This window comes from Rhipicephalus microplus, chromosome 3 (genome assembly GCF_043290135.1).
Source record: "Rhipicephalus microplus isolate Deutch F79 chromosome 3, USDA_Rmic, whole genome shotgun sequence".
NCBI classification, from domain to species: Eukaryota; Metazoa; Arthropoda; class Arachnida; order Ixodida; family Ixodidae; genus Rhipicephalus; species Rhipicephalus microplus.
Window position 1 is genome coordinate 185,482,749 of NC_134702.1, and position 14,592 is coordinate 185,497,340.

Sequence of the window (14,592 nt, forward strand, 5' to 3'; positions counted from 1 at the left end):
GCGGAGTCGTCTGTCTTCGGCGTCCCATGGCGGTGGCCCATCCTGGTCCGTCGAAGATCTCCGCGCTTACTTCCATTCCATCCACGGTTATGGTGGAAGGCATTTTCAGTGCCTGGTTGTCGGCTGCGACGTACGGAAGTTGATCCAGTAGCTGCCGCGTCTGGCCGAGCTCTTGGCTACGTGTAACGGCCGTACTCCTCGCCAACCCTAAGTGTGGTTAGGGTTAGCGGGGACGCTCGCCGCGTCGCAACTTCAAAGTCCAAAAATATGTCGAAGAGTTCACTCACCACCAAAAATGGCTTCTCCACTGAAACCGCAGAGCTTGCTTGTTCGAATAAGCACAAGGCCAAGTGATCTTGGAGCAAAGAAACGACCGAAAACATTTAGAAAAGCGGGAGCCGACGTTTTCACGTCCGCGCTCCTCGACGCCACCTAGCGATCCCCATCATCAGCCCAAGTGGGCCTGCATAGACGCTTTGCCTATAAAGGAATGCGGAACTCTATGCCATATCGAGCACGTGCAAGAGGCGCTTATCGGCGTCTGTAATACGCGATCCGCGTCCAACAAGGACACTGCCTAATATGACGTCAGAGTTCATGTTAGCGCCGATTGTGTATGACAAAGACGCTGATGAGTGTCCCAGTTGCATGCACTCGCAACTACCGAAGAGTTCCGCGTTCCTCGATAGGCAAAGCATTACTTATGATGACGTCACCTTGTTAGTGCGTGTGAACGCCGGTGGCTTTGCATTGTCGCTTTAGAGCGAGCGTTTCAGAACCCTTTCAGTGCCGAGAAAAGTTGACGCAGACTATAATTTTTCTAAGCGCCGTCTCGATAACAAACACGTCATTTTGTTGAATTTACGTTTCAAGAGTCCGGCTGCTCGCGAAATATGCGTCCACCAAAATGCATGAATATCATCTGCAAGACGACATTTCGTAGCTAGGGCTCAGTTTTATATGCGAAGCATTTCTTCTTCGGCCACATTGAGCGTATCTATCTATCTATCTATCTATTCATCTATCTATCTATTTGACTATCTATCTATCCATCTATCTATCTATCTATCTATCTATCTATCTATCTAGCCGCCTACGACTTATAGCTCTCCTCACCGTTTCAATAATAGTATCAATACCAAATTTGGTATGGCATAACATGACTGTATGAAGAACATATTTGAGTAGTCATAACATGAAAATTATGATATGTATGTCATGAATGTCATGATTCACATGTCGTGGTCTTGCAGCTCTTGCGGGGGTTTTGTTCACATGACAAGTTGCAAAACTCGTATGGTATGACATGATTGCATGGCGAACACAAGCGACAGACCGTAACATGAAAATCATGATATGCGTGTCATGTAACAACATGACAACATACCATGCCCATAACGTGCTCGCCACCGTTTCGCTAGCTCCACAAATCTTATAACATGCGACGTGAATAGATGATGAAGGTAAACCCCTTTTGCAAACATAATAATCATGACACGGAAGTAATGTACGGCATTATTTACCTCCACTTTGTAACGTTGTGATTATAGAGTGCCATATTAACATTTCACGTTTGTGCTTCGCATATCATCGGTTCCCACTGTACGTGGGTCTGCCAATTCTTTTCTTTATGTTTTGTTTTCATAGCCAGCTTGTATATGGCTACTACGGCTGTCTGTATTTCTCGAGTGGATGAGCCAAGAAAAACAAGTTATGGGGAAGCCACGCACTAGTGCTCCGAAGGCAGAGGAAGTAGTGGAGCTGGTGGCGTTGCTCTCCTTCTCCTCCCCTCCCGCCACACCTTGCTATACTATGCGACACCAGAATGTGCTGTACTTTACCATCTCACGTTCCTGTTCACATCCTCGTCAACCTCACTTGGTTGGCCATCACTTTCCGCACTGTACTGTAATATATCTGCTATACCATACTATATTATAACATCGTGCTTGCTGGCTAACTTTTTATTGCAATTTCTTTCTGCCTACGTTTCTTTGTATCTCTCTCTTTATCTCTCGGCTGTCATATCTGCGTTTACAGTGCTATTGTGAGCCCACAGTATAAGGTGAGAGAGCTTTCATAGCTTGCTCTTTAGAGTCCGCCCGCTTAACTTTTTAAATAAATAGATACGGTCTTCCAAACTAATGGGCGCTATAGTATCCTTAATATTAGAAACTCTTACAGAGTGAAGATATGCAATCGGCTATTTAAAGAAGGAGCTGTCAACTTTGAGGTGCTTTCAAACGGGTACCTCAGTCGAGAAACAGTAAACAGTTTACGCCACTCAATGATAGTAACGAGGACACCAAGGACTAAGGCATGCAAACCATTGGGTATTAAACCACGTATTTATGCAAAATGTATGATACCGTTGTGGAAATAATAAGCATGTAAAACAATTCGTGAACTTATCTAAACAACCAAAAAGGAATATTTTTCGTGCTGTTCAAGCGGATATGCTGTAGAACTTTGTTTACAGGCGCGACTTCACTGCATCCTAATGTTATAAAATAGTACTGTTACTATAATGACCAATCATTTTTCTTGTTAGTTGTTGTTTTTTGCATTTCTGCTTATGTTTTACTGTGATTGTATTAGTACAATATGTTCATTATTGCCATTATTTTTCTACTGCAAGTGGTGATTACATGCTTGATTTAATAACGATTTTGTCACCTTTATTCATTATGTAACAATGATGACTTATTAGTTATAAATTCGCTGTTTCTGCTGCCCCAGTGACGTAAAGCCTAGCCAGGAGGTTTGAATCCTGTGTGTGCCCAAAACAAATAAAGATGTAGGGATGTCCGCTCCGCAAGCTGTTTCTAACTTCCTCTTCAAGACAATTATTGACCGCCATGCACGGCGGAAAAATAGATTCGTAGTATTGTTCGTAACTCTATGTCCCTTTCATAGGGGTGCTAGAAAGCATTGTTGACCAATTACTATCGCTCCAGTTGAATGGCTCACTTTTTTGTTAGAATTTGAGACGTTCTAGCTTTGACGATCCGATATAGAAGTCATCCATGGATGGATGACACTTGACGAGAATATCAACTACGACGGATCTTCCACAGTGCGAATCGTCTCCAAAACGTGGGCGTCTCGAGCTACATGTCCAAATCAAATCTCTTACTGCGAAACGTGACAAGACGAAAGGCGCCTCCGTTGCTAGACTTTGTTTGAGCCGCGCATTCAGTCTTTACATTACGTCTTCAATATGACGATCGCCCACGCAACTCTACCTTTTCATGTCCACGTGGTGGGCACTGAAATCAGAAATGGAGTGCGACTGAGTGTGGATGGAGAAAAATTTGCATATGAAAGCCTGAATTGCGGTCACCGTCTCTAGCAACCAGGCTCTGGCGCTGTGGTTTAGCAAAAGAAGAAAAGCAAGAAGTGATGCCAATGAATGAACGTAACGTTACGGCAGTAAAAGCATGCGGTTTGCGATTCCAGAAACAAGGCCGCGCTGCAATAAAGCGTGCTTTCGTGGCGCTTCCGCATACCTTCACTGTCTCCAAAAAAGAAAGAAAATTGGAACAATAGACCAGGGGGGGGGGGGGGTCTACAAAAAATATAATTTGCAGGGTTTGCAGTCCTGCCTGTTCGAGAGCTTGCGTTAGTTGAGTTGTTCTTGCTTCTCTTTCTTTTATTTTTTACTTATTTGTTATTACTTGATAGTGCGCACGTTACAACTCCTAAGTGGTGAAAGAAACTTTCACAATCTTGGCGCGATAACCTATACCTTTCGCAGATGCGCGCACAATGCACCAGCTTCTGCATATGCAAATGTGTACGGTTATGCCTTCTGGATGAATAGTGTCACAGGATCGTGAAGTTGACGAAGGCAGCAGCCGGCGTGTCCAAGACGAAACTCTTTATTTGAGTGAAAACTTTCCCGAAAACGTAAAGTCGAACTGCAAGCATGCAATACGCTTTGTACGTACACTGATATTGACGAACAGAGCATTGGCTGTCGAGGATTTCATCTGGGGTTGTGCGTCGGCATTTATAGATGCGGCATCGAACATGCAAGTATTATCACTGGTGCCCGGGTAAGTTCTCGCATAAACTTTGACTTATCGCGTCCTGAACAGAATGGGCTCAAACATTTCCTATGCTTCTAAAACATTGCGGCGTTTTCTGCGCTGAGGTTGCTAATAGTTTTTCCGGCTGAAACTCAAACACATGAAAATAAACACGCGTGGCAATATGACTTCAGAAGGGATTGCAAATATAAGGGCTTGTTTTTTTTCGTTAGGCAAAATATTAATTAAACCTAACTGACACTGATCCCAACGAAAGTAAATGGAATGATATTAGAAGTAATTTTAATATAAATGTGAAGAAAGAAGTGTGGACGAAAAGATAACTTTTTTATTCTGTAGTCGGTAAAAAGGTACTGAGAAAAAACATTCATAAAGTGGCTTTTAATCGAACTAAATTTGACTTTATTATTTCTAATATTTTCTGCTTGGAAACTTCATCATTAGGTCATTGTCACCAAGATGATATGCTATAGAAAGATTCTTATTCGAATCAAAGCGGCTTTGATCACATATCTCCCAATTAGCAGTTTTTTCTAGCCTTTCCAAAATTCATTAGATTGGCATATATTATGTCATCCCCTCTGTTTAATTACGCGCTTCATGGCCAATCTTCAGAGTAGGTGTGAGCCATGAATTTGGGTCATCATCGTAATCATGAAGATAACTAGCCGCTGGCAGGAACCGAGCCTGCGACATTCGAGTTAATTATAACCAGCACTACCTTCTGTGAGTTTTTTTTTCTACTTTGTAAACATTTGTTAAACATACTGTGGTGCTGTTGCGGGGTCATGAAGGGTCAGCCATCCTGCTATAGCACCAGAAGACTGTGAACTTGTGGTCAATTAGAGTACGATGTTGTCAATCACTGTGGTCGGGCATAAAACGTGGCACGAGTCAGTGGTTTACCTAACGATTAATACAATCATAGTTGGGCCCGTTGCGCCTTCTTGTGCAGCAGTACCTACCCACTTTTTTTGTTAAAGCTCGTTTATTTTAGACACACTTGTGTTCCTTCACAGAATTTTACCCTCCAGTGCAGCGCTGTAGTCGTTTAGGTTCGAGTATTGTATTTACCAAGTGGCGTCTCGCTCGGCAGCGATTTACGCGCTGTGGGGGCACTCAAAAAACGGCTAAATCAAGCATAGTGAGATGAACCATTGAGGAGTGTACACGTCTCTTCTTTAGGCGCTCTGCGTTACCTCGTGGAGCGGGCGTCCTCCCCGGTGGCGTAGGCGCGACTGCGGCTCGTCTTCCGTCTGCCAGGCCAGCGTGAGAAGCGACACAACAATTCTCGGTATATGGCCGAACCACATACACTTCGCTTACAATTTTTATCTTTAAGCACAAAGGAAGTATTCTCCCTGGAAGGTGCGCTTTCTGGCTCAGCAGCTTGTGCCACCCTCAATGAAATCCGCTTTTTTCGTATATGTGAAAGTGCTCGCAGTAAATATTGATGTAGTTTGTAGTACTGTAATGAAGTGTATAGGCTGGAATGACACATTAGGTATTGGTAATTATTTTACTACTAATGATGTCACCCTCATAAATACACAATTATTCACGTGACGCCAAATGTGTCCTACGTCGCGCCATCAAAACGTTCTTCCTTCCACACGCTGCACCGCTTTGCGGGGTTCATGGGCGACCCGGGCTTGCAAGCGAACGCGTCCGCAAAAGCGCGCAGGTTCTTGAGCGGTACGTTTACGCGCCACGGAGCGGGCGTCAGGTGGAACTTGTGCTGTTGCTGCCACAAGTCCACATCCCTGAAGTCGCACAGTGCTGCCGCGAAGTTGTAGAAAAACATCTGATCCATTGTGAGGGAACGCTGAGCTTCCTCGGCGCCGTGAGCAGAAGTTACGCTCGCATTCCCGAGGTTAGTCGCCGAATCCTTGTATAGTTGGAAGAGCGGGTAAGCCACCGCATTGTCGAGTAAGTCAGTCTCCAAAGAACGCAGTCTGGCACCCTGAGCCACAGGCGCCTGGTACTGGGACTGGAGGCAAATGCTGATGTTCTCGTACGAGTCGAGGGTTGCGATGCTCCACCAAAAACGAGGCTGTGAGTCGGCGTCCACTGAAGAACCACTCCTGCTGAGCGCTTCCACGAGACCGCGAACTATGTCCGCCGCAACCACGCCGTACGCGACGGGGTGGATGACATTGCTCATCTGACTGAGAAATGCTACAGTGGCTTGCGGAATAATCAGAAGATTACCCGTATGCTGGAGCTCGTAGCCCGTTCGAAAAGCAGTCAGCGAGTAGCGGTTGTCGTAAGCGCGCGATGTGGCGCTGCCCCAGGCATCCCAATACGTGGTCGAAGCGATCGAGAAGAAGACAAATACAACGTGTGGAAGTGGCAGTTGGTCCCAAGAGTGGCTCGAGTAGTTGTCACTTCCAACTTCGTCCGACAATGACAATGAATTCGAGCTATTGAGTGCTGCGTAGTTACGCCGGTAGAGCTCGTACTCAATAAGGTTACACTGGGCGCCGAACTCGAACCGCATGTTGCTCAACTTCCGCACTGCCATGGCCTTGTCTAAGGGGTCCAGCCAGGATCGTCCCGAGTCGACCAGTCCGGAGATCAGGTGTCTGGTCGCGTTGAACAGATGCTTCAGCTGCGCGTCCATATAACTGCGCGGTGTCGTGGCGAACTCCCTTCCTAGCGTGAGCTTGGCGGCTACACCAACGCCGTACCTGAAGAGTTTTTCTACTAGTGACAGGCAGGCTGTCTGCCGCTCGCCTAGGTCTGGCACCTCGTAGCTGTGGGAGACCTGGAGCAGGTATTCGGCATCCTGACCCAATACGGGGGCAAGCTCCACGATCGCCTTGTACGCCATATAGTTCGCAACTATCGCGTCCCAGGCGCCTCCGAGGATAGCGCCATGGTTTCGGAAATATATGGGGTCACTCACGAAGACCTTCGTGTCATTATTTATATTCGCATTGGCGATGAGCGTGTTAAAGTAAACGAGCCAGTTCCAGTTGTCGAAGAGAACTAGGTCATGAAGCGACGCGTATTTCTCTCTGGGAGGCATCACGAGTTGATCTGCAGAGGCCAGCGCAAAGCTTTCCTGCCGCTTCTCGAGCTGCATTATCTTCCTCGCCGCAGATCGTGTGTCAGCCGGGGTGGCGAGATTCAGCGTCTTGGCAACAAAGTCGGTGTACATCAAATCAGTGGAGTCGACGAAGTTGGTCAGGAAGCGTCGGTACAACGTGTCCGGAGCAGACAGGACAATGTCAAAGTTGCCATTCGCACCGCGCTCTTGCCGGTGCAACACTTTGACTTTAAACAGCGGCTGGAGCTGTAAGTGTCTGTCGCCGGCTGCCACGAGCTCGGCCAGCTTTCCTCTAGGGACGAGCCTGACAGGAAGCCCACCGACAATACCCAGGTTGTTGAACACCACCTCGAGCTCGGCCGTAATGTTCGTCCTTGGAGCTGTGCTCTTCTGGCAGGCTTCATTGACCCACATCACGCGTGACAAAAAATTATCCTCCATCGGGCTGCCCTTGAGTTGGATGAAGTAACGGAAAAAGCGCTCCATGTCCGTCATCAGCTGCGTTGTGCCGAGCTCCGCAAACGGTCTTGTCGAACGACTTCCAACTCGGTACCAGCGCTGCGCATTGCAAGCGTGAGCGTAGAAGTCGTCGCAGGGGTCCCTGGAAGGGTCCGCGGCGCGCAGGATATAGTCCTTGTTCCATTCGCAGAAACTGGACTCGCACGCACCGTCAACGGCTAACTTGGACCTGGAGGCCTCCATGTGGATAGCAACAGGGCGCTCGTGGGACTCATTCTGCGTGGAGGCCGGCTGCGTCGAGTACACGACGCCGGTGACTCCGAGCACGACGGTGCAACCAGCCGTCGAAAGCAACACAATGGCAAAGGCGGGCACGGAGCTGACGCGGCCCTGTCCTGAGCGCGATGCTGGTCGAGAAGCATGATCTTCTCTCTCAGCATGCTGTTCCTGGCATTCCTCGTAGTGGCGCATTGTCGGAGTTCAGAAAGACGAGAAGGCTGGTCAACGGAACAAAACCGAACGGCAAGCGGCGTAGAAAGCCACGAGATGGACTCACGGACCCGCGCGTGGCACGTTCCCAACCGCGCAATAAGTACTGTCGTCTTCTTCGATCTATGTGGTATGCAAACGATTTGCTTGTTTGTTTGTCCAAAGAAAGCTTTGTTTTCTTTGCGTGACGCTTCAACACTATGACACAAACCCACCCTTTGGTATCGGACAAGAATTCAATGCTCGAAGTATACAAAATAAGCTCGAACAATGCTGAATGTTATAATTAAAAGAAATGGGAATGACAGAGCCATACAGTAAAATCTCACTTAAGTCAACTTCAAGAGACCCCAAGAAATAGTTCACTCATCTGAAAGTCTACGAAACTGAATATTCTGCATAATACGTAACTGCATTTCACACAGTGAATATGAAATGAAAAGAGTGAAATGCAATATTTTTTTTTACTTTGTTGTTATGCCCGTTAATAAAAAGTACCAAAAGAAAGGGATGTTCATATAAATTCCTAATATTAATACATGTGTACACGAGTGGACAAACGGGGGTTAAGGATATCATAGCTGAAATCAAGAAGAAGAAATGGACATGGGCCGGGCATGTAGCCCGTAGACAGGATAACCGCTGGTCGTTAATGGTAACTAACTGGATTCCCAGAGAAGGCAAGTGGGTTATGGGGAGACTGAAGGTTAGGTGGGCAGATGAGATTAAGAAGTTTGCGGGTATAAATTGGCAGCAGCAAGCACAGGACCAGGTTAAGTGGCGGAACATGGGAGAGCCCTTTGTTCTGCAGAGGACGTAGTCAGGCTGATGATAATGATGATGACACGAGGTGAAGAATAACATTGTAAAATTATGTAGCCACGTGGTTCACACTCCGGTGCAACCTGCGCAAGACAGAGCATGGTCAGTGGTGTTGGTTACATGGTTGGTTGGAAAAACAGAAAAAAATGCGTGTGGCATTTTATGGCATGAAAATATAACGGCAACGAAAAAGACCACCATTTCCCACTAAAGTGAAACATGTGTAGATGCCAAAAAGTAGGTGCGAACGCTTACACTGGCGGTGGCGTTGACGCTGGCACTCATCGCGGCATTGTGCCGGAGATAAACCTGGGGAGGTGCAAAGCACGCAATGAAGTACCGGGGCTTTTTATGTAACGTTTAAATCGCTGATAACGGGCTATCGGAGACCGAAGGCTCCGATTGGACATAGAGACCCGCAGTCCATGTTTAGTTAACGCGCATGCTGTGAATTTTTTTTTCATCATGCGGCTGCCACCTGATTGATTGATATGTGGGGTCTCACGTCCCAAAACCACCATATGATTATGAGAGACGCCGTAGTGGAGGGCTCCGGAAATTTCGACCACCTGGGTTTCTTTAACGTGCACCCAAATCTGAGCACACGGGCCTACAACGTTGCCGCCTCCATGGGAAATGCAGCCGCCGCAGCCGAGATTCGATCCCGCGACCTGCGGGTAAGCAGCCGAGTACCTTAGCCACTAGACCACCGCGGCGGGTCGTGGCTGCCACCTGTGACGCTGAGAACGAGGCTTTGGCTCTGCTGGATTAAGATACCTTGACAGGCACACAGCAGCAAGAATCACACAGTGGTGGGTTGACCAACTGACCACGTTCCGAGACATGACCCAACATTATATGCTCGAGAGGCCGAAGCTCCCGCCACCACACGATAAACAAAATAGATGCGATGGCGTAATATATCGCTTATTTCAAACCCACTCATACCCAAGCCAGGCCATCTTACGCCACTGCTACCCCACTGCATAGATCAGCTAACTCACTCATGAGTCGACTCTCTCTGACTCACTCCGACTCATACCAAGCCATGAGTCGTAGTATGGTGAGCTCGGGTTAGTAATATTTACCTGGGTTAGAGTATGAGTGAGCAGGGTTGATAGAAGTTTTATTGAGCTTGAGTCCGAGGAAGTCCGACTCAGGCGAATTTTGCGAGTCTGGGTCCAGCCCTGCCATGGTAGATCTAGTGGCTAAGGTACTCGTCTGCTGACCGGCATGTGGTCGAAATTTCCGGAGTCGTCCACTACGGCGTCTCTCATATTCCTAAGGTTATTTTGGGCGTTAAACCTCGTGTATCAATCAATCGATGAGATTGAGTCTAAGTGAGTCCAAAGCACAAGATATTGTCACGGGGTCGTAATGCGGACGAAGGGAGCAGACTGGGTGTTCAGGTTAAACTGTTTATTCCGCCGAACATGTGGCCATGAAAATGGAAAGTCATATTACAAGACACTGGTACTAATAGCAGCCAGCAGAGCGTCGGCTGTCGATCAACTAACAAGTGGTGAAGCGCGTCGGCATTTATACACGTGCCATAGAATATTTTAGAGTTATCGCTACCGGCCACGAAGGTTCCAGAATAACCTGTGACTTTCGCGAAGTGAGCGTCATCTTGACGAAATGATCTATTACTGTCTCGAAGCTTCTCGAACACTGCAAGCGCGGATTGGGATCAGAATTATACACACTGTAAGAGGGGCGATAACATAACTTCAAGAAAGAACATGGCAATATATTTCTTGAGTGAGTCTGAGTAAGTTCACTCATTTTTTCCGACTTACGGTCCTATCAACAGATCATCGGCATCAGCCTTATCTGGATTCATGTTTATATACGCACGTCAACATTCAAGTATTCCAAAACAACATCGTTCTCAACTATTTAATTAATTCATTATTACCACTTTAAGTTACGTAGGTGTATCGTATCGCGCATCGCTCATGCGCTACGCACGATAAGCTCAAGGGGCTTCACCTGATCTTGATGCTATCGCGTGTTCATCAAAGGGGCGTTGCCCAGAGTGTATTATAAATGTGACGGACTGAATAAACGGGGCAGCACTGGCTGTCGGACGGACGCACCTGCTGTCACGCTGATTCTTGGTCCCATACAGTAAGGGTCCAGATCCAGTGCCTTGTATTACCGCTCCACCAATTATTTTGCGAGCTTCTCGATAAATATATGTTATGTTGTCATTTCGATCAATAAGAGTGTCCTTGCTGGTTTGCAACCACTCATGACTCATATTTGAGGATATTATATGAAAAAAATCCAAGAAAAGCAACGATCATATTGGTGTGAAAGAGCATTGACGCTATGATCCAAAAATCTTATTCTAGACTTGGTTTTGATTTGACTAATTTATATCTGAGGTTTAAAGTCCCCAAAACTACCATATGATTTTGATACACCATATATATCAGAGGAAGGCGCCTGAAATTTCGACCATCCGGGGCTCTACAACGTGCACCCAAGTCTGAGCACACGGACCTACAGTATTTTCACCTACACTGAAAATGCAGCCGGGATTTGAGCCCATGACCTGCGGATCAGCAGCCGACTGCCTTAGCCACTGGCACTAGACCATCGCAGCGGCGCCTCATTCTAGACTTACGGAGTCTAGAATCTAGCCGTGAGTCTGCGTCTGAGAGAGTACAGGTGAATATTTTTTGTAAGTTTCAGTCTTAGTGAATAAAAACTTCGTGGGCATGTGTATGTGTGAGCGCGGCTCAGGAAAATTTTGGTTAGTTCGAGACCGAACGAGTCCTTAGCGCAAAATATTATAACGGAGAGAATCTCACGACATAACCACAACAGAAAAGAACACTATATTTCCGACACAAAATGTCACCATTGCCTAAAAATAACATCATCATCTTCTTTTTTCTCACCTTCTATCGCCACACCGGCAGCTGTTGCTGCGCTCCTCCACCGTATTCACCCGGAACAATGTGTTTCATGATTAAGTCTGAGTGAGTTCCACAATTTTTGCCAATCTATGCCGCACCGATACATCTAAGGCATACGGTCACAGAACAACGCTGAGCCACGTGCTCTGGGAATGTATCAGCGACAACTATCGTGAAAACGCCGCCAATCGTGACGCGCTTCTATAGCGGCCGCAAATGCCAGACCTCAGGCAGCCTCGAGCTCCCTCGTTCTCACTGTCACCCCGGCTGCGGGAGTAGTTGGGGCCTTCTTTGTAGGCGTCGCCGGCGTTAGGAGACGGCCCTTCAATACTCGCAGCTGAACTCCCAGCTCTGGGTCGTCCAGCAGGTCTAGGATTCCGCCCCAGTCCAGAAACGCGGGGCTGCCACCTGAAGCCACCGAGACCAAACTGGCGGTCCACTATGTCAACTAAAGCTTTTTCCTCTCAACAACGCTCAGGGAGAAATCTTCTACCGGCAATACCTTGGAGGTCCAGATCCAGTGCCTATGTATCGACCTTCTTTACGGAAAGGAGGATTTTCTCCCTTCTGGGCTGTTGCACGAGAGTACAAAAGCCTTTGTCACACCCTAGGCAGTGCAATTTTTGGAGGGGGTCACACGCACTAACAAAAATCCTGAGAGGACTATGGCGGCGCCCAGGGAGCCTAGAGTCAAAATGTTTAAATGTGGTGGACAGTGAACGATTGTGATGCGCGAACAGTCAGTATTTTTTTTCTTTTCAAAGAAGAAACTCGCTCGCAGACACTGCCTGCCAGGCCCCGGAAACTCTCAAGTTCAAATGATCACCTGTAGGGGGCGAAATAATCTACCACGGCTATAGTCGAAGATAATGGCGCGGAATTTTTCAAAGCATGGGGGTTTAGGGACAGTGAAGGAAAAATAGACATTAAACGTGTAGGAATAACCAGGAGGAGGCTAACTGATTGGGGGCTACAATCGAGGCGCGAGTGAAATGCAATCCTCAAACACACCGCGATAGTACTGAACTTTATGGCTAGCTGGCGTGAGCCACCTACTTATCTAAAGGGCGCAGCCGGATACATCCATTCATTCATCCATCCATTCATCCATCGCATCGCTGCTTCAAACACCTTGAATGGATATATTAACCTCTCTCGCCATTTGCGCTATTGCTCTTTCTTGTAGGGGTGCCCTCGTCAGGACCAAGTTTCAGTGCTAAAATAATCAAAGACTACATCTTTGCGCACGGCTACACATAAACAACAACTAAAACAACTCGTTCCTATATCAAGTAGTTTTTCTTAAACATGTGCTGCATCATCAATTTTTTGTAATAGTTTTTGCTCCAGCTGACTTGTAGCCAGCAGCAGCCAATCGACATCATTATCCCCACTTCGAAAAATTCGGCGACCAACAGATAATTTCTTTTTGACCTGAAGGTGGTTAAACACATTGCGAAAAACCCTTTTAGAAATACCTTTACGTGGTATTGGTATGGACTTATCTGTGCCTGTCATTTTGTCTTTTGGAGCTTCCATTTCTGGTTTCTCTAATGTGACAATATGCACGGCCGTCTGGGACTATATTGATGAAACTAATAGGTTGACTAATTAACCAGTTCCATTATTCTAACAAGTCCACATTATTATATACGTATAAATCATATTGCTCTATTCTAAGATTAAATTTGTTTATGTAAATATTTGTGTGCATAACATTAGGCACTACACTTTCCTAGGCTATCGGTAATCTTTCTGTTATACCTCCATTATTCCAAATTTGAACAGTAATTTTTAAAACCACTTGATTCTTGGCCAATCCCCCATAGTGGGTATGCGCCATTAACAATAGGTGAGCAACAACAACAATAACAGTAGCAACAGCAAGTAACGGCTCGCGGTACGTTCGGATGTGTCTCGCACTGTTTCGTTTCGCTGGAAATAGTTCGAGCCACTGACGACCGACACATTCTCTTTCGTTCTGTTTATTTTGACTCGTTAATGCTTTCGTGAAGGGAATCCAAGTGACTTCCGGGGTACGAAGCGACCATTCAAGCTTTCATCGGATGAACACGCGTTGCAAGCCCGCAGGCTGATGAGCAGAAACCACTTCAGTTTTTTAAGGACCGTTGCTTGCTGGGCTAGGGGGTTCATTTCAACATATGTAGTTTTGTTGCCAATGACTGTGTAGGCGTCACACGGCGGCAGCACATTGCAATATTAAATTTGATATTAATTGTGAACGTCTCAATCAGTCACCGCAAAAACGTGCAGTACTTGTAATGTGGCTTCACGTGGGAACGAGTCGCTGACTCAATAGTTAATTCTGAAATTCTATCCCTAGGTAACACAAATCAGGCTGTTGCGATGAAAGAAGGCGAATACATCACTGTCGCCTCGCATGTGTCTTCATAGCTAGCCCATGTATTATTGCAAAAAACATACGAGTTAATCGTTTACCGCAGTGACATTTGAGAGACATCGCATTATTATGCGTGTGGTTTTCTATAATGTGACAAAGAAATCGTCACATATATCAGAAATACTTCTTTTTCTGCCACAGCCTCCTGGCCTACCTGACATGGAAGCAGCTGTGAACAATGGGCAAGGAACCTGCTACAAGACACGCCTTGAGAAGAAGCAGCCCCGAGTGATACACGTGTTATGAGGTATCATTACATATATGTATAAAATACTGCTGTTTACAAGTTAAATGAGTTTATTTGTTTACTTAGAAAATTTCATGCATTGATTAGGCATTGATTTCATGTATTGATATCGGGCGATGTTA

At 46.4% G+C, this 14,592-nt stretch overlaps 1 protein-coding gene across 1 annotated transcript; it reads right to left on the bottom strand.

The window, feature by feature from the left end:
- Positions 1-5,631: 5,631 nt before the first annotated feature.
- Positions 5,632-8,034, bottom strand: LOC142803065 (neprilysin-1-like). Its single transcript, XM_075888176.1, has one exon. The coding sequence runs from the start codon at positions 8,032-8,034 to the stop codon at positions 5,632-5,634; it is 2,403 nt and encodes an 800-aa protein (XP_075744291.1).
- Positions 8,035-14,592: the final 6,558 nt, after the last annotated feature.

What these genes read in the sequence shown, in the direction of transcription:
- LOC142803065 (XM_075888176.1), bottom strand. Translation starts at nt 8,034, where the DNA reads ATGCGCCACTACGAGGAATGCCAGGAACAGCATGCTGAGAGAGAAGAT.